At 34.2% G+C, this 20262-nt stretch overlaps 1 protein-coding gene across 4 annotated transcripts in view; it reads left to right on the top strand.

Moving 5' to 3' along the window:
- The first annotated feature begins 3 nt into the window (after window positions 1-3).
- Window positions 4-20262, top strand: part of LOC127865841 (uncharacterized) — a 24811-nt gene continuing 4552 nt past the window's right edge. Inside the window, exons 1-8 of one of the 4 annotated variants that reach the window (XM_052405876.1) lie at window positions 4-181; window positions 2711-2784; window positions 3253-3354; window positions 4422-4484; window positions 5828-5928; window positions 14439-14563; window positions 18818-18914; window positions 19647-19807. In XM_052405876.1, coding sequence (XP_052261836.1) covers window positions 111-181; window positions 2711-2784; window positions 3253-3354; window positions 4422-4484; window positions 5828-5928; window positions 14439-14563; window positions 18818-18914; window positions 19647-19807 — 794 coding nt within the window. In that variant the 5' untranslated portion in view covers window positions 4-110. Of the gene's footprint in view, window positions 182-2710; window positions 2785-3252; window positions 3355-4421; window positions 4485-5827; window positions 5929-13961; window positions 14096-14186; window positions 14228-14438; window positions 14564-18817; window positions 18915-19646; window positions 19808-20262 lie in introns of all 4 variants that reach the window. The other 3 variants (XM_052405878.1, XM_052405877.1, XM_052405874.1) reach the window with 3 other exon arrangements.

The raw sequence follows: 20262 nt of genomic DNA, 5'->3' as shown, positions 1-20262 counted from the left end.
TCGTTTAAGGAGAGTGTAGTGTAACCGACGATGCTCCACAAAAATAACCATAGAACGATGTTAATTCATCACTCTGGCGAACAGTCAATATTGTTTCGGGTTGGTCATTTATGATGATGCGAAATGAAATTAATCTGCGCACGAATAAATCCGAATACAAACCAGGAGAAGAAATATATGGGTATATATCTAAAATGTTATATATTTTCGCGACCATTAGATTACTTCCTTCATTTGTATGCCACTTGAGTCTCCTGCCTATTGTTTAGATTTTCCCTTAAAGCTCGAATACTTGGCCGCTTAAACTTGCATGATGGTGCCCTAGTTTTCAATCCATGTTTATATTCATACTTTCTTATTTATGGATGATTGTACTTGTGCAAGCTTTCCAAGTATAGAAACTTTATAGTACCAGTTCCATTCCATTCATTTTAATAACTGGCCTGTTGCAATCCACCCATGATGTTGATGAAAATGTATGTGTAAATAGCCCTGCTTTATTTGACTGGTTACGGCTCATTTAAAACTGTTTTGTCATGTGAGTGACCTTATTTGAGACAAGGGGTCGTCTCATCATAATTGTTTTACAGTCAAAACCTGTGCACAGGCACAATCTATAATAATTTGTAAAAGAAATTCGTTTTCAAGACATCTACTCATGTTAAGGAGTGTTTGTACATATATCTTGGTAGTGATGATGAATTCCACGGATATGAAGTAAACTGTGTAACAATAATCAGGGTCTGTGTTGCCCAACTGTGTAACAATAATCTGGGACTTTGTTGCCCATCTGTCCGTCTGGTAACAATACTGAACCCAATATAGATTATGATAAGGAGGTTATTAAGTTAACCAGCGATTTGTTTTTTACCCAAATGGGAATAGTACCGTTACGGGCCTATTTATGAAAAAGGATGAGAAAATTTTGTCACCAGTCCGCAATCGAACTCAGGATATCTGTTAATTAAGTCAAGTGCTCTCCTTACTGAGCAAAACAACCTGTCTGTTAACATGACCAAGTTCATATCGTGACACTCACACCCTTATAAAATAAAGAATGAAGCTTTTTCAAAGAGATTTAACACTTTTATTTGAGTCAGTGTGTTGCTGAATACCAAGCAAGTAGGTTAAATTGGAGTACTTTCAATTTTGGTGGGTAGGAATATAATCCCAAACAAACAATTTTGTACAAAAATATATGGTGTAATATTTCATGAAGGAAATCAAAGCATATGAAACGTAATCAATGCATACAGGGGTCTTGCGAGTGGGTGAAGTGGGCAATTTGTTCACCCAGGGAATATTAATTTCGCACATTACTTTCATGAAGGCGAAGTTACATCTCCCCCTTTAAATGATTTACGTTGTGCCAGACATTTACTGATTAAAATCAATTTGGTGTGGAGAATTGGACATAGGAGGATTCTCAGCCATAAGTTGCCCCATTTACAGGTCATGCTAAGTTGAACATTCAAAAGAACAGTCTGGAGCTTTAAGACTTCTTAAAATTGTTCATAGATGATGCCTTGATTAATTGCCTTGCGCTGCAAATAAGCAAAGTTAAATGGCCCATTATAAAAACAATACTCAAGAATACCTGTGAATAATACCCGAAAGGGGAGTTAAGACAGTATAGATAGATAGATAGACAGACAGACAGACAGACAGACAGACAGACAGACAGACAGACAGACAGACAGACAGACAGACAGACAGACAGACAGACAGACAGACAGACAGACAGACAGACAGACAGACAGACAGACAGACAGACAGACAGACAGACAGACAGACAGACAGACAGACAGACAGACAGACAGACAGACAGACAGACAGACAGACAGACAGACAGACAGACAGACCAGACCAGACCAGACCAGACCAGACCAGACCAGACCAGACCAGACCGACAGACGGACTGACTGATAGAGAGATAGAGAGATCGAGAGAATTATCAAATGCGAAGAAGTAACCTAGCACTGGCAATAAATATGGGGCTCATTTACAGGTCAGATTTGGAATCTCTGCTGTAAAATGAGATTTTAAATGAATTTTTAATTAAAAAAAAATTTGTACAAAATATGAAATTGATTAAATGTTCAATTGCTTAAAATCAACAAGGAAGTATAAAGATTCTGAACATTACTGGTTTGTTACAATTGAAGTTTAATAGTACACCTGTTCAGGAAAAAGGAAAAAATAAATAAAAGTACCATCATTTTCAACAATCAATGAGAAATAAGATGAGATTTTAAATGAATTTTTAATTTAAAACAAATATTTGGACAAAATATGAATTTGATTTAATGTTGAATTGCTTAAAATTAACAAGGAAGTATACAGATTCTGAACATTACTGGTTTGTTACTATTGAAGTTTATATAGTACACCTGTTCAGGAAAAAGGAAACAAAAATTAAAAGAACCATCATTATCAACAATCAATTAGAAATCAGAAAAATGTAGGTTTTAAACACTTAACATGTCTTATTGTATAAAACAAGTGAAGAGTTGATTGAACGCTGAACAGAAACCACTTATCCTTTAATGTGCCGCAAAATATATGTAAAACTAAGATCTATGACGCAAATGTATCATTTCTTTCAATGATGTTACCAATGCTCCCTATTTTTTATGGAGAAGTGACTTCTCCCTAAATTTTGAGCCAACTAGACCCCTTGATTCCAATGTTCAAGAATTTCTTTTTTCAGAGTAGTGTACTTGAAAATCTCATCACCAACATGTGGACAAGGTGTTAGGCTGACATTTTATGGTTGTGAGAAATGTAAGTAAAGAGTTAACAGATATGTATGGTGGCATAGAGGTGACATTCACTCCTCTTTTTTTAAATTGCACTCCCCTTTTTTCTATCTCGTGGCCGGGACATAGCTAACTCGTGGCCACGAGTTACTAAGTCCTGGCCATGAAATAGAAAAAAGAGGAGTGCAATTTAAAAAAAGAGGAGTGAATGTCGCCTCTATGCCACCGTAGATATGTGAATCTTACCATTAATGTTATTTTTACGCAAATTGTATCTTTAATATTATTTGTCTTGAGCGTTTTATTATTCTGCAATAAATAAAAAAAACTTTTCTGTAATATCTTTCAACATTGTACAATTGGATAAAAAACTGGAATTATAAAAATAATGGTTTCAATAATTTAACGCAACAATTCTTCTGTGTAGTATTGAGATATTAATTTGATTTTAAAAAAAGTATATATATGTCTGTATGGTCAATGTGCATTACAGATGAGTATGAATACAAACGCATTCTGGATGATGAGCGTGTGCAGAAGTACACAGAGTACCGAGAATACATGAACTATAATGAGGTCCTTCATAAGGATGATGGTAGGGATTCAATGCTGTAGTTGTTTTTAAAGAAAAGAGGACAGGTTTTATAACACTTGGATGCTCTATGACTGTGTTTTTTTTTTAAAGACAAGAGGACAGATTGTATAGCACTTACATGTTCTATGATTGAAGTAGTTATTGAAGACAAGAGGACAGATTTTATAACGCTTGAATGCTCTACAACTGAGCTGATCATTAAAGTTTCTTTGTATGAAATTTTGATTTTACCTTTGCAAATCAAAGTCGCTCATGTCGGACGTATTTCTTGCTGGTTGATTTTAGTCAATCTGCATAAAATGTGGTTAGTCTTTGGCAGGTAAGTTCTTATGTGCCAGACACATGTCTGAGTTAGTTTCCCTTGAAGTTGAACATAATTGAAAAATCACTATGGATTTTCATTAAAAAAACTCTGACAAAGCTCAAGCTTACAATATGTATAGGGCAAATATTGGGGGATTAAGTAAAAATGAATATATTGTCAATCATATTCTATATAGGTATAAATTTACATTTATGGTATATAAGATGCATTTACATTTGTATAGAAAGTGAAACGTACTTTTATGGTACATGTACATGTATATAAGTGTGCATAGTTTCTTTAAAAGATGATCGCTGACTTAATGGGATTGTTGGTTTTGTTGTATTTTGATTAGATCTTTGCTTAAAGGGACGTGTTCACAGTTTGTTCAAAATATGAAAATGTATATATTATGTTCAGACTTGCAAATTACCGGTAATACCATTAACTATTTAAAAAAGTTACAACTATCTGTTTAGATCATCTAAATTAGTAGAATAATAAAACTTTAGTGATGCTCTTTATCATTAATTTTGAAAATGTATGTACTTTGTTTGTATTGTTAAAATTTTTCAGTTAAATATATGTTTGTATTGTTTAAATTTTTCAGTTAAATATAAAAGACTGAGTGGTTTAGTGGTGGCAGGTCTAAAGGTCAGGGGTTCAAATCCTGCGAAAGGCAATATTGTTTAGTTCTTTTTTTTAGGAGATTTGTTTGTTTGGTCATTTAATGAGGTAATTATTCAAACACTTCATATTTCAGAGCCATTGGTGCTGGGGAAGACTTTATTTCCATTCAAAATACCATTGTCTTCAGAGATCCCAGGTAGTTATTTTGTTGTTGTTTTTAGCTCTACTTTTCTCCACATACATGTAGTTTATGCTATACTGAAACCCAAATGTCAGTTTCAGCATACGCATACAGCTCTGGAAGTAAAACTTCACACATGTATTGAGGGTCATTTGGTGAGGTCGCTGACCAAGTTCTATAATTGTAACCTGCAATTTAGCAGAATGTTGCCCCTTTTCATGCCCCAAAATTTATTTGAACCCTTTGCGTATTATTAAGGACAATTAGGTGAATAAGTAGAACAGCTTAAAAATGGATAATTATATGTCAACTAATAAATAACTCAGATTGTGGTCTGGGTTGTAAAAAAATGAAAGTTTTAAAAGTATTATGTGTGCTTGTCAGTATCAATGATATTTCCTAATTTTCTAACAAAAACTTACTTAATTGGTCATCTTGAGAATTGACACAAGATTCCTAACTTTCCGAGTCAGATTAATTTTTGAAAGTAACTAAATTTGGCTCGTCAATGCACAGTTCAATGGAAAACTCTTGATAATCACTATCATCTTCCATTTTGCATCATTTTTTCTTACTTAAATTGCGAGAAATATCACATTCGAAGCCCTCTATCATGCGGGTCTGTTTTTGAGAGCATTAACATTTGTCGAATTTATGTCACTTCCAGTTTGAAAGAAAATGGCGAGTAATTTCGAATGTGTGAAAATGTGTGACTTTGTTGTAATTGTTCTCGCTAACAATACCATTATTGAATCGATGTGAGGTGTGGAAACGTTTTTATATTCAAATAAATAAAGGATTTTAACGTGTTTTAAAAAGTATGGCATTTCTCCTTTAGTCAATATAAGCATGTGAAATGACATGTTTATTAAGGCTTATTTATAAAAATGATCCTTTGAAATTACAATATCTCTAAAAACGGCAGGTAATATGTAATTTCATCGCACTTGTCCGTCAGTTAGTATGCATGTAGTCTTATACATTCCAACGCTAGTGTTATCAATTCATTTTTATCTACTGTATGGATCTTGCTCATACTCTCATAGTTGTATGACTTAGTGTGTAGATGATTGTAAAATATGAAATTTTGGCTGCGCAGAATTATGCCCCTTTGTCTGGTTTTCAACTTAAGAATATATAGTTTCCAAAATTTTGTGTTTTTAACTCCTGTTTATAACTACTGAGTGGTTGTGTAGATTATAAAAAAGAAAGAAATTTTGCTGTGACAAGTTTTTGCAGAATAATGGGTCTTTGTTTTTCCTTTTTTTCCGCATATTGCATAACACCCATTTTTGGCATGACGCCGGTCATATACAATGAAAAAGACAACATGAAAAATACCAGAAACTGTATTGTAGGCACATTTGAAGCTTCCAAAGAGAATGATGAAATCCGATGGCGTGCCACAGTTGAATACAAACTTGAGGTGGCTGTGATAGGGGCAGAACATCTGTTGAAGGTAAAACCCTTTAAAGCCCAACATGATTTGGCTGTTGTTATTACTAATGTACAACTGTTTGACAGAAAAAGGGGTTTAAATACCAATTAAAATGTAATGCTTAAAAGTTTTAATAACCCCATAGAGTTTGCAGTAAGAACTTTTTTCAAATTTTCCAGTCACAATTTGTGCATTTTAATAGAGTTACAGTCCAACCCCTCTTAAGCAGCCAGTCAAGGGAAACAGCCAAATTGGCTGCTTAAGCGGGGTGGCCTCTTAAAAGGGGGTTGGGTCGTAGAGAGTCTGGAGTTGATGAGTGCATGGCCAACTGTTCAATTTTTGTATAAACAAAATGGTAAATATGTGTTCATGTACAAATGTAAAGACTTAAAATAATTGTATTTCTTCCTTTCTAAAATCAGCTATAAGACAACATTTTCATTCAAAAAATATTTTATTCATCTTTCTTATCATCATCAATATCATCATCATCAGAATCAAGTCAATAAAAAAGAATCATTCTCATGATTCATTGTTTACACAATGCGCGTTGTATGGCCCCAATGCACTTAAGATAAGAACAGTTGTGAATCAGTTATGCGTGAATAACTCCTGTGATACTATAAATCGATAATTTAATCAGTTTATTGCAGTTTTATGGCTTTGAATACCTTCCGCACGATTTGGTCCCGACAGTGATCTCCTTCACGATAAAATCGTGGCCAGTTACTTAAGAGACTGATAATAGCAACCGGGTGTAATCCTCCTGGTAATCGTGCTTTTCATGCATAATATTATAAAAACATTTTTTCGCCGCGTAAAGGGTTTTATCAAAATTAATATTGAAATCATTGTAAATATAAAACAAATATATGTTTTGTTTTATTCCCAAATGAGAATAATAATTTGTAATCCGAAACACACTCCCGATTGTTTAATGTTAACAAGACGTTTACAAATTCTAGCATCGTGTATTTCCTTTGTCCCGACAAAAGCGCGCGAAAATTATGCACCAATGTACGATGTCACGCCATACCCATGGTTCGAAAGCATGCGTGTATTGATTTTTGGATAAAAACTTTGTAGCACAGAGAACATGTAGATCAGTTGATTTTGGTTAGAAGTTTTGTTGTTCTTTTTAACTTTTAATTAGCCGATAATTGTCATAAATGTGTGCTTTAAATAGTATAAGCTACAAATAATAAATTATAAATTAAGAATCTCCTTTAATTCCCCAGTAATAATAGGTGATATTCGCACGTGCGGAAACAAAAAGATCAAACGGTCGCATATTGCTTTTAACCCGATAATCCGCCGCTAATTAATTGCAATTTGCAAACTGGCTGTCAAAATGTTTATCACACATCACGCTTCAGTACTACAGAGCCTAAACCGCAGACTGGAAGAACATATCGATTTTTTCGCCGTTGCGTCTGTGTAATTTTGCTAATGTACATGACTGACTTACTTGCCCGTGACCACTCATATGGGGGGAATTTAACATTTGAGATGCAAAATTGCTGGCCGCTGGCCGGAGAAACGGGGTTACCGCTTAAGAGGGATGCATTATATAGTGTTTATCGACGGTCGCTGCACAGACCAGCCGCCTACACCGGGTGACTGGCGATGAGGGGTGACCGGAAGTACGGGTTGGACTGTATACTCAGATTGTAAAATACAGACAATATTGAACTAAGGTTAATGTTATTGTTTAGTATTAATATTAAACGAGTTGATAAAAAATACTCGCAATATGTGTGCTCTTAGTACTTGAAGCTTTTCATCAGTGAGATTGATGTCAAATAGTAAGAAAAAAACAGGAACACCCCATAGTCATTGTCAACTGAAACACAAGCCTTTTTATGCCCCCCTTCAAAGAAGAGGGGGTATATTGTTTTGCACATGTCGGTCGGTCATTCCATCTGTCCGTAGGTAAGTCCGTCGGTAGGTCTGTGAACCAGATGGTTTCTTGATGATAACTCAAGAACGCTTAGGCCTAGGATCATGAAACTTCATAGGTACATTGATCATGACTGGCAGATGACCCCTATTGATTTTCAGGTCACTAGGTCAAAGGTCAAGGTCATATTGACTCGAAACAGTAAAACGGTTTCCGGATGATAACTCAAGAACGCTTAGTCCTAGGATCATGAAACTTCATAGGTACATTGATCATGACTGGCAGATGACCCCTATTGATTTTCAGGTCAGTAGGTCAAAGGTCAAGGTCACAGTGACTCTAAACAGTAAAATGGTTTCCGGATGATAACTCAAGAATGCTTAAGCCTAGGATCATGAAACTTCATAGGTACATTGATCATGACTGGCAGATGACCCCTATTGATTTTCAGGTCACTAGGTCAAAGGTCAAGGTCACAGTGACTCGAAACAGTAAAATGGTTTCCGGATAATAACTCAAGAATGCTTACGCCTAGGATCATGAAACTTCATAGGAACATTGATCATGACTGGCAGATGACCCCTATTGATTTTCAGGTCACTAGGTCAAAGGTCAAGGTCACAGTGACTCGAAACAGTAAAATGGTTTCTGGATGATAACTCAAGAATGTTTACGCCTAGGATCATGAAACTTCATAGGTACATTGATAATGACTGGCAGATGACCCCTATTTATTTTCAGGTCACTAGGTCAAAGGTCAAAGTCACAGTGACTAGAAATAGTAAAATGGTTTCCGGATGATAACTCAAGAATGCTCACGCCTAGGATCATGAAACTTCATAGGTACATTGATCATGACTGGCAGATGACCTTTTAATTTTCAGGTCACTAGGTCAAAGGTCAAGGTCACAGTGACTCAAAACAGTAAAATGGTTTCCTGATGATAACTCAAGAATAATTAGGTTAGGATCATGAAACTTCATAGGTACATTGATTATGACTGGCAGATGACCCCTATTGATTTTCAGGTCACTAGGTCAAAGGTCAAGGTGACGGTGACAAAAAACATATTCACACATTGGCTGTCACTACAACTGACAACCCATATGGGGGGCATGCATGTTTTACAAACAGCCCTTGTTTTATTTATTTTTTATTTTTTGTTAAACGTACATAACAACATACTTGAATAAACTGCAAATTTAGTTAGCCTGAAGAGTTGTGTTGCAGCATTTATAGTACATCAATTTGATTGTTATATCATCTTATGTCTTTTACGTCATATTTGCTGTTGTGTCTGTTTAGCATGGCAAAAGCTCGTATTTCAGTGTTTAACATATGAAAAATGAAGTTATATAATTATGTTTAACTACACTAAAAACTGCTAATTGTCATGTTTAACCCCAAGGTCACCAACATATAGCTTAAAGATATATAGAGAATATTAGGTAAGTGTCTTAGCGTCCTTGAATTTATGTGACAAGTTGAGGAAAGGTTTACACAGAGAGGCTTGCCTATCCTTACATAATTTATGCTGTTTTTGTTTTTATTTTGGAAATATAAACAATTAATTGCTTAAGATAATACCATAACAATGCAGTATATTAAGTGAATCCAACCTTGTGTTGTAAATTCAAATATGTTTATGATCTTTAGAAATAAATCGATATAGTCCATTTTGATTCCACACAAAAGCCATGTGACAAGACAGTGTAATGGAACTCTGTATACTAATGTTGACGAGTGACATCACGCGCACCTGCTTAATGACCCGAGTTTCTACTGGAGGGCAAAAAGCGCATATACAGAAGGTCTATCTCAATATTTATCTCATAGTACTGCCTTGACAAAATCAACGCTAATGTTGATTATCATGCATAATATCAAATATAATTTTACTTATTATGTCTGAAAAGACATTAGCATGCAAGGAACTTTATTTTTAGCTCATCTATTTATTGAAAAAAAATTATGAGCTATTGTCATCACCTTGGCGTCGGCGTCCGGTTAAGTTTTGCGTTTAGGTCCACTTTTCTCAGAAAGTATCAATGCTATTGCATTCAAACTTGGTACACTTACTTACTATCATGAGGGGACTGGGCAGGCAAAGTTAGATAACTCTGGCGTGCATTTTGACTGAATTATGTGCCCTTTTTATACTTAGAAAATTGAAAATTTTGGTTAAGTTTTGCGTTTAGGTCCACTTTTTTCAGAAAGTATCAATGCTATTGCATTCAAACTTGGTACACTTACTTACTATCATGAGCGGACTGGGCAGGTAAAGTTAGATAACTCTGGCGTGCATTTTGACAGAATTATGTGCCCTTTTTATACTTAGAAAATTGAAAATTTTGGTTAAGTTTTGTGTTTAGATCCATTTTATTCCTTAAGTATCAAAGCTATTGCTTTCATACTTGCAACACTTACTAACTATCATAAGTGGACTGTGCAGGCAAAGTAATGTAACTCTGACTGGCATTTTGAGAGAATTATGTGCCCTTTTTATACTTAGAAAATTGAAAATTTGGTTAAGTTTTGTGTTTAGGTCCACTTTATTCCTACAGTATCAAGGCTATTGCTTTCAAACTTCAAATACTTTCATGCTATCATGAGGTTACTGTACCTGGCAAGTTGAATTTTACCTTGACCTTTGAATGACCTTGACTCTCAAGGTCAAATTATTAAATTTTGCTAAAATTGCCATAACGTCTTTATTTATGATTAGATTTGATTGATACTTTGACAAAACCACTCTTACCTGACATACCACAATAGACTCCACCCAAACCATCCCCCGTGCCCCCCCCCCCCCCGAATTCCCCCCCCCCCCCCCCCCCCCCCGAATTTTTAATTTTTTTTGCATTTTTTTCGCATTTTTGGAAGATAATGTGATAAATGTCCACCCCCCCACACTATACACCCCTCTTCACTCCACCCCTCCCTCCTTTGTAATTGAAAATGAGAGTCCGTTCACCTTTAAAAAGAAAATAGATGAGCGGTCTGCACCCGCAAGGCGGTGCTTTTGTTGAATAATGTTGTTATTATTTGTTTTTACTTCAAACCATTTAAGAGCACGTTGGTATATGGTTACCACAAAATTTCTCTACTTGCACTTCTTCGCGACCATTTGAAGTTAAAACAAGTCTCATAAATTGTAATTCTTTTAGAATAATATAGATTTAATGAACGAAAACAAATGAGGATGAAGACAAACAACAAATAGATAGATTTGATGTTAGCAACATATGCATGTAGTAACCTTTATATGTCTAAAAAAACTAACCTTGTTACACATTAAATAAATTTTATCGATTAATGTTATTGATTTATTTAATTGTTACACCAATTTTGACACTCTGTTTTGCAGCATAGGTGTTAAATTGCACCTTTGTTCATCACAAATCGATTATCTCGTTATGATCAGAGACCGTCCAGACAAAGACAACAGGTTGTCATAAACCAAGGCACATTGGGTCCATGCCATAAACCACATGTTGCAGACGATTGTCTGTTCATTAAACACAATTCATGATACCTCCATGACATCTCTTGGCATTTTGAGAAATCATTAAAGCCACATTTTAAAGCAAAAAAGAAAAGTTGCTTCAATAAAATATTTTAACATTACAAAATGACAAAATCTGTCAGAAATGGATTAACAGGAACTAGTGCATTATATTAGCCAGTTAATTGAATCATAATAATACAGTGTTCAATAACTATAATTTTAACATATTGTGCAGTATTACTGCTACGTAATTAAGGGATCCGGCAAATGTAAACTTCGCTAGTACGTGTAAAGATTTTACGTTACTATAGTGTACACAATACCATCATGAAAAGAAGCTTTCACAATATGGTAAAAAATACTTGCGTTAAATAAATGAAATTTATAATGTGTTTATAATAGAATGCTAGACTTTAAATTATCACTAATTATCACTAGCACAGACTCTAGATGACAATATACGCTTCGTGTCACTAGTAAAGATATTTCAATATACATGCAAAGACAATTCAATTTGCATAATATGCAGGTTTTTTTTCCGCGTTTGTATGCTAAAATTTATTAACATTGGCATTCAATGTTAACGAAACGAAAATTTATTGATTGGAAAAGTATATAACCATAACATTTAAAATTTTAATGTATTCCGTTTTTGGCTTTGTTTGATAATTGATTAAATGCACCTCTTACAAGCTGATGAAAAAAAACCTATCAATACCACTTATAATTATAATCAAATTAATTAGTGTTTTATTATTTGTGCAATATCATTTATACAAGTCTTACTATCAGAAACAATAAGGCAATTTCATTGTTTTGTTTTGTGGGATTGTCAGTATTTAGTATTCCCACCACGTTTACTCTGATGCTTATAACTACTTTGTTTTTATGAAGAGGGATTGATATATATATGTGAATATACATTTATTGGTACTAAATATTATATATTAGCACTATTTTTTTTTAAAGATATTCATTTTTATTTCGCATTTGTTATCAAATTATTGACGAAACAAAAGCCCTTTATACATGCTTTACGTTACTGTAACCAGTGTTTTTGCCCTCCAGTCAATGCGCATGCGCGGAAATATCGAAATGTAAACAATAACAATCGACGTTCGTATAGGCTTAGTAGCTCATGCTTTGAATTCTTATCCATTAAATTTTGTTTTTAATTTTAATGGATATTTTGAACTTAAATTATTGAATAATTCTTATCTTACTTCCACAAAATATTGAGTAAAGTTGAAAAAGTAGTCCTTGAAAAGAATTTACCTTAAGTTAGGATGTCATAATTATAAACATATCTATCATGAAAAGCACAAGTTTACATGACACCAAGAGTTTCCTTCATGATATTTGATGGCTATGTATACTTCAAATAATTCATTATCATTAATATAGAATACAGTTGACTCTCGTTGGTTTTATCTTGCTGGTCAAATGTCCAGTCTGCTCAAAGTCTATCTGAATGACCTTTTTTCTGTATATACGCATTATAAATTGTTGTCTTAAGCTTGAATTTGTGAGGCTCACATTAATTAATTTTCTGATGGCTCGAAGTGTTTGTTTAATTTTCCTACCTCCATTTGTTTGTTTGGCTCCAACTCCATTTAAGTTGCATTAAGTTGTTAATTGAATAGACGCTCTGTCAGTGTCACACAAAAATTGATTTTACAGATGTTGCAAACTCTCATAGGCTAAATAATTTGTTAGTTTGAGTAAAATATGACACTTTGTATACAAGCTTTGGTTTTTGTAGAAACATCATTCTGACAATTTTGGCTTAAACACAACCTAACAGTTACATGTGCTTAAAGCAATTCATCAATACCACACAAACTGACGTCATAGTTCTTGAAAATAATCTAACAAATAAGTAAATAGTGTTGTGTTAATTCTCTGCGGTGATTACTTAAATTGAAAGTGCCTATGGAAGTTTTGTATCTTAGTTCTGATTATTACATGTAAATGTGCTTTGTTGACATTTGCTGAACTTAAAAATATTTATAATATAAATTTGATATCAATAGTATTTTTTTATGTATAACTGTTTAAAAATATTTATTAATAATTAAACACATGATATGTGAAATAATTTGGTTGGAACTTCCGATGACTCGGAATTTTTGTGTTGATCCCCGTATCTTTGAGCCATATATATTAAAATTCAAAATCAAAATTGCTTAATCCAAATTTTTAGTGATTTTTAGAGAGCACCTGTTGAGTTTGAATTTGCTCTTGAAAATGTGTATTATTTATTTTGCACTTTAAAGATGTGAAGTGTAATTATAATGCTTTGAGTAAAATAAGAAAAGTTTCTATCAAGCAATTTATCAGCTAGCATGAATGATATTGAGAAAAATTGCTTCTAAAATATATATATATATACATGTATGTATATTATATTTTTTTAAGCTACTTGTCTTGTAAATATAGTCCTTTTATTAACTTAATGTTTTCAGACTTTTCGATTATTGGTAAAATTACACTCCATCATAAATATTATAGACAAATGATATGTATGGTACATGCATATGGAAGATGTGATAATACAAATAAACAGGTCAGTTCAGCAGCTATTTGTAAAATGTACTGTTGATAACTAAATTACTCCAATCCTGCACATTCCTTCCCTTATTACAGGACAAGAAAGAACTGAAAGTGCAGCATAACCTTCCCCCGGGACTTAAGTGCACAGATTTCCCATCAACATACACTGTCACATTAAAGATAACTACAGCTTTGATATTCTCCTCAGAACTTGCAGTGACTTGCAGGTTAGCAATATCCTGTAGCAACCTTCCATCAGCCAGTAGCTTTCTTAGGATGTCAGCTGTTACTTGGCTGTTGACATACATTCTTTTCTAGTTGCAGTTCTACTCAAAGTGGGTCTGGGTTTTTAAGCTGTTGTATGTATGTTATTTGGCAGTATCTAACTAACTGTAAACCTGTACTCCTCCCACTGTGTCACCTCTAGCTTCACCTCTCCTCCCTGCCCCCCTCCCCCTCCCCCCTCCCATATGCTTTCTGTGTCATCCTTAACTGTACCCTATGTAACACCCATGAAGTATCATCCTGTACCTTAGTAAATCCTGATGCAGCACTGCACTTCCTTTGCAGAGATGCCTATGTGTAGCCATTGGTGAGCCTCTGTTAGATCCAGCCCATCTTCTCCCCAGCTGTCATTGGGCTTCACCCGTCCGCTTTCTCCTGCTATTCACAAAGAACATTCACTTCACTGCAAGGTGAGGTGCCCTTCATTAAGGTATTCTTAACTTATTACAGCCTGTATTATTAGTGTCCTACCGGTTTCACCGGAGGGGACTTATGGTTTGCACTCTGTCTGTCTGTCAGTCTGTCTGTCAGTCTGTCCGTCACACTTTTCTGGATCCTGCGATACTTTGAAAGTTCTTCATATTTTTTCATGAAACTTGAAATCTGGATAGATGGCAATATGGAGATTATGCACGTCAAAAATTGTGGTTGCTATTGCAACAAATAGACTAGAAGTACTGCTGAAAATGGTGTTTTTTTCTGGATCCTGCGATAACTTAAACAGTTCTCAATATTTTTTCATGAAACTTGAAACATGGATAGATGGCAATATGGACATTATGCATGTCATTTCTTTTTGTTCCTATGTCAAAACTTCTGGTTGCTATGGAAACAAATAGACTAGAAATACTGCTAAAAAAGGTGTTTTTTTCTGGATCCTGCGATAACTTTAAAAGTTCTTAATATTTTTTCATGAAACTTTAAACATGGATAGATGGAAATATGAACATTATGCATATCATTTCATTTTGTTTCTACGTCAAAAATTACGGTTGCTATAGCAACAAATAGACTAGAAATACTGCTGAAAATGGTGGTTTTCTGGATCCTGCGATAACTTTAAAAGTTCTTAATATTTTTTCATGAAACTTAGAACATGGATAGATGGCAATATGGACATTATGCACGTCATTTCATTTTTTTCCACGTCAAAAATTCTGGTTGCTTTGGCAACAAATAAAAAAAAATTCTGACAATGGTGGAATTTCTGACAATGGTGGAGCAGGTAGGGGACTTTTATTGCTTGGCAATAGTCTTGTTACATGTCCATCTATGGACCTTCATTTAAATAATAGTTGTGAAAAAAAAAAAACTTGAAACCAACAGGTATAGACAGTCTAAAATCATGTTAAATTGTCTCTATAGTCTATTCAATTCAATATAGTGAATGAAGATGGTTTAAGTGACAAGGTCCTATTAAATGTAGTCTTTTTTAGTGGCTTATACACGAGGGAGGAACAGTCCATATATTTAAAATTTCATGAAGACTGTGAGCATGTACTATGATAATAGCTAGATAATCATATGCTATATGAACTAATAGTCATGAAATATAGGTTTATTTTTTGATAGTGTTTTTGATGGTGTAGAATTTCTCAATTCTGTAAAGGTATTTCTAAAAATAACATGATTTTCATTCTTCTATAAATACTGCCAAATGCTCAGTGTTGATGAATATTGTTTTATTTAGATTTTCACTATATTCTAATTTGTTTGAATTATTCTTTTATTATATTAGTTTATTCTAATATATAAGCGAGGCTGTTTTCGGAGAAAACCCGATCTATTGTCATAGCCTGCTCTTTGTCCGCCGTCCGCCGGCGTCGTGCTAAAACCTTAACATTGGCTCTAAAATCAAAGTGCTTCCACCTACAACTTTGAAACTTCATATGAAGATGCACCTTAATGATTTCTACACGCCACACCCATTTTGGGTGACTAGGTCAAAGGTCAAGCTCACTGTGACCTCTAAAAAAAATATAATTGTTCTGACAAGCTTTCGCAGCCGAGCGTGGCTACTGTTATGCGGTGCTCTTGTTAGTATGTATTTTAAAGAGATAAATCAAATTATTCATTTTATTGATTTCATAATATTGTATTGATTTTATGAATATTCGATTTTTGACAGTAGGTGAGCTGTACTAACTGTGTTTGATAGTTATTATTAATTATCCTACGCCATAGGCGGAGAGATATTGTTTTGGCGTTGTCCGTTTGTCCGTCTTTCCATCTCTCTGTCGTCCGTCCGTCTGGAGCCATATCTTAGAGGTGCCATGGCGAATTTCCTTGAAACTTGATATGAGTATATATATGGATAAGAGGATCATGCACGCCAAATGGAATTGTACACCATCAGGTAATAACGGAGTTATGGCCCTTTGTATCTTGAAAAAAAAAATATTGTGTGTCCGGAGCCATATCTTGGAAGTGCTTTGACGGATTTCATTGAAACTTTGTATGAGTATATATATATATATATATATATATGGATAAGAGGATGATACATGTTGGCGTTGTCCATCCAGAAAACTTTTGTATCCAGAAGTATAATGGCTGGGGATTTAAATTCAACGAATTTGCTTGTTAATTTTAACAATAATTCAGTTGTTGTTTTTGTCCACTACCGGTTTCACCGGAGGGGACTTGTGGTTTGCGCTCTGTCCGTCTGTCAGTCAGTCACACTTTTCTGGATCCTGCGATAACTTTAAAAGTTCTTAGTATTTTTTCATGAAACTTGAAACATGGATAGATGCAATATGGACATTATGCAAGTCATTTCATTGTGTTCCTACGTCAAAAATTATGGTTGCTATGGCAACAAATAGACTAGAAATACTGCTGAAAATGGTGGTTTTCTGGATCCTGCGATAACTTTAAAAGTTCCATATATTTTTTCATGAAACTTGAAACATGGATAGATGTCAATATGGACATTATGCACGTCATTTCATTGTGTTCCTACGTCAAAAATTCTGGTTGCTATGGCAACAATTGTTTTTTTTTCTGACAATGGTAAAATTTCCGACAATGGTTGAGCCGGTAGGGGACCATATTGCTTGGCAATCTCTTGTTTTAAATAAATTGTTTTTGAGGTTAATATTGTATTTAAATAACTTATATATCTTAAAGACAGTCCTAAAACAGACACCAGTCCTGTGATTGTGGGACAAGAAATGGACAAAATTGACATTCATAATACATAAATATAGATATGATCATGAAAATTTTAAAATCTTACAGGACATTCAGTCCTGCGTCTGTATACAGGGTTCGCACAGGGCTTGAAAAGTGCTTGAAAACGAGTCCTAGGCTTGAAAAGCCCTTGAACAAAGGTTGGCCTTGAAAAAGTGCTAGAAAAATACTTATTTCATGTAAAAAAGCCTTGAAAATTTTTATTTTATTCAAAATTACTTTTATCATCGCCATAAACTTAAATCGTTCTTAAGGAAAATATTACGAAAATTTATCATAAATTCCTTCGCGCAAAAAATGTGTACCAAAATATAAGTTTCGTACACTATTGGGTACGAAACATTAAGTGTAAACGTCACATATTATATGTACTACGTCAGAGGTTCGCCATTGTGATCAATTTTCGCGAGTAAAAATTCAGCGATGGGGAAGTGTCGTTTCAAACCAGAGTGGTTAACTGAATATTCCTGGCGCTACTTTCTGGTCATAAACACCGATGATATGCAGAAAAATGCTTAAATAATTACAACTTATACGATCCGTCAACATTCTTTAAACATGAATATTCATGGCGCTATTTTCTGGTCATAAAGAAGTTGTCAAAATGACGTTTATCGTTATGTTTTGCGCGAAACTTATGAATGTTCCTCGGAACAGAAAACAAATGACATTTGAAAAGCACATTGTTGGGTCTATATAAAGACCATTGGTGTCGGGGGAAATGGGTTAAAGCGCTTTGAAAAGCCACGATAAAGGGGAAACCCACAAAGAAAACATGAAATTGAGAAGCAAACAGGGGTCCTGCATTGTGCTTTTTGGTGAAACAGGAAGGTGCTATTGTTAAAACTGTGCAATCTAAAACAGACATTAACAACAACAGCCCTGTGAAATACAAAATGTTATAGTAACTGACTTCTGTTTAAATGAAATGAACTAGTCTGTTTGATGTGAGCATATAAAGAGACAGTGTGTTTGTTTGTAATAACTTTAAAAAGTAAATACATATGTGAGACTCATTGAGTTAAGGATGGATAACATTTATGTGTATGTAATAATTAGAAATAACACAAATGATTTATTGTGAAATTAGTTTAATGTGTTACAGCAAATAAATGATATATACTGTGTTAATCTGGCTTGAAAATGCATTTTTTTTAAGGAAACTAACATACGGTTCTCGGCCTTGAAAATGAAAATTTGGCCTTAAAAAGTCCTTGAAAAGTGCTTGAATTTAGGTTTGAGATTTTTGTTTGAACCATGAATACTATTTAATTTGATAAACTCAAAAATATTGGTACTTCAATCAGGCATATTTGGGGACATCTGGTTTAATCTTAAATATAAGGTTGTTGATTAAGGCACTTTTCTGAATGTTTTTTTCTTGAACAATGATTACTGGAAATTATCATATTTGTTGTTGTGCTTGCATTTTGTTGTTTTAAAAAATAAATATTAAATGTATGTTTGAGCAGGTTGTGTGAGAATGTGAATCGCAGTGGAGAGAATCTCAAGTTACGTCTCATTATCACCAACAACACTAGTGTCCGAGTAAAGGACATGAAAATACAGGTATCACTAGTCAGTTTCAATAAACGATAGCATTGTTGTTTACTCATGCATCTCGCTCATTCAGTAAATCCGAGAGTTCGTATAAAATTCATTTGGATGTATTTTAAAGTAAATGTTTCACATGTCATTGACGTCACGTCCAAAAAAAACATACATTGGCTGTCATAAACCGAAACTACGGTATAACTGTATCATTCATTCAAAGAAAAAGACGTCAAAATCTTATTAAAAATATGTAGTTTGTTATAAAAGTTGTAATGCAATGTATATTTTTCCCGAACAGACAATCACTAATGATTAGTGATCGTCTGTTCAGGAAAAATATACATTTCATTAGTAGTCCTTTTATCGCCTTATAACAACACTTGCGAGCTTTAATTGTGTTGTTTTTAACACCGTATCAGCAATAGCGCACTCAAGCTTAGTGGATATGAATGCAACCGATAATTGCTTCCGATACACATTCTTATTGTTACGTGCACCTGTTTCGTTTGTGTTCTTAATTTTTGTGACTTGAAATGACTGAGGCATGACTGTTGTTTTCAGTTCAAATTTAACATTCGGAGTTAAATATACTGGCCGTTGGTTGTTATGGACAATTGACCGTTATTCTTAAGTGTAATATAGAGTGATTTTCGTCAGGGGGAATCCAGACTGATTGTTGTCTGCAATTGACCGTTATTCTCAAGTGACTGTTAGGTCAGTTTTTACTGTATATGCCTTTCACTACAGCTGCTGAGATCCCTGACACTTGTGGGTAAGAGATCCAGTCCTCAGTTGCCTAGAGACGACCCTGCTGTTGCCATGTTGGATGATAACAAGATCCAGATCACCTTAGAAACCAGGACATCCACAATCAAGCAGCAATATATCGACATGACTTCTTACCAGTCGTAAGTTGTTCTCCATTCCATTGTTTGTCTTATGTTATGTATGTATGTATTAGAACTGATGAATTATTGGGTAAATGCCTTTTTCAATATTAGATTTAATCTGCTACAGGTTTCAATCTAATTACTAAAATTATTATATAAAGAAAGTTAAGCTAGGTTGAATAGACTTGGTTTCTGGATAGATGGCCATAATGAGTAATATACACAGTATAAAAGTTTTTTGTCAGATAGAAAATGTGTTTTTGTTGTTTTTAAGAAAAAAAAGTGAAAAGTAAAATCAGGATCCTGCTAAATGAAATAGTAATTAAGTTTTTGAGTGCAACAAAAATTGTGGTTTGTTACAGAAATAAGTTAAATCTAAAATCTAAATTCTATGGGCAACTTCTTAAAGAATCTGAATTCTGCAATAAGGCTAAATATACTTAAGCACGGTTGATGAAACAAGGTCTGTGGAT

The sequence above is a fragment of the Dreissena polymorpha genome, chromosome 2 (genome assembly GCF_020536995.1).
Source record: "Dreissena polymorpha isolate Duluth1 chromosome 2, UMN_Dpol_1.0, whole genome shotgun sequence".
Taxonomy (NCBI): Eukaryota; Metazoa; Mollusca; class Bivalvia; order Myida; family Dreissenidae; genus Dreissena; species Dreissena polymorpha.
Note: the sequence above shows the minus strand (reverse complement) of the source record. Positions and strands in the feature narration are given on the sequence as shown.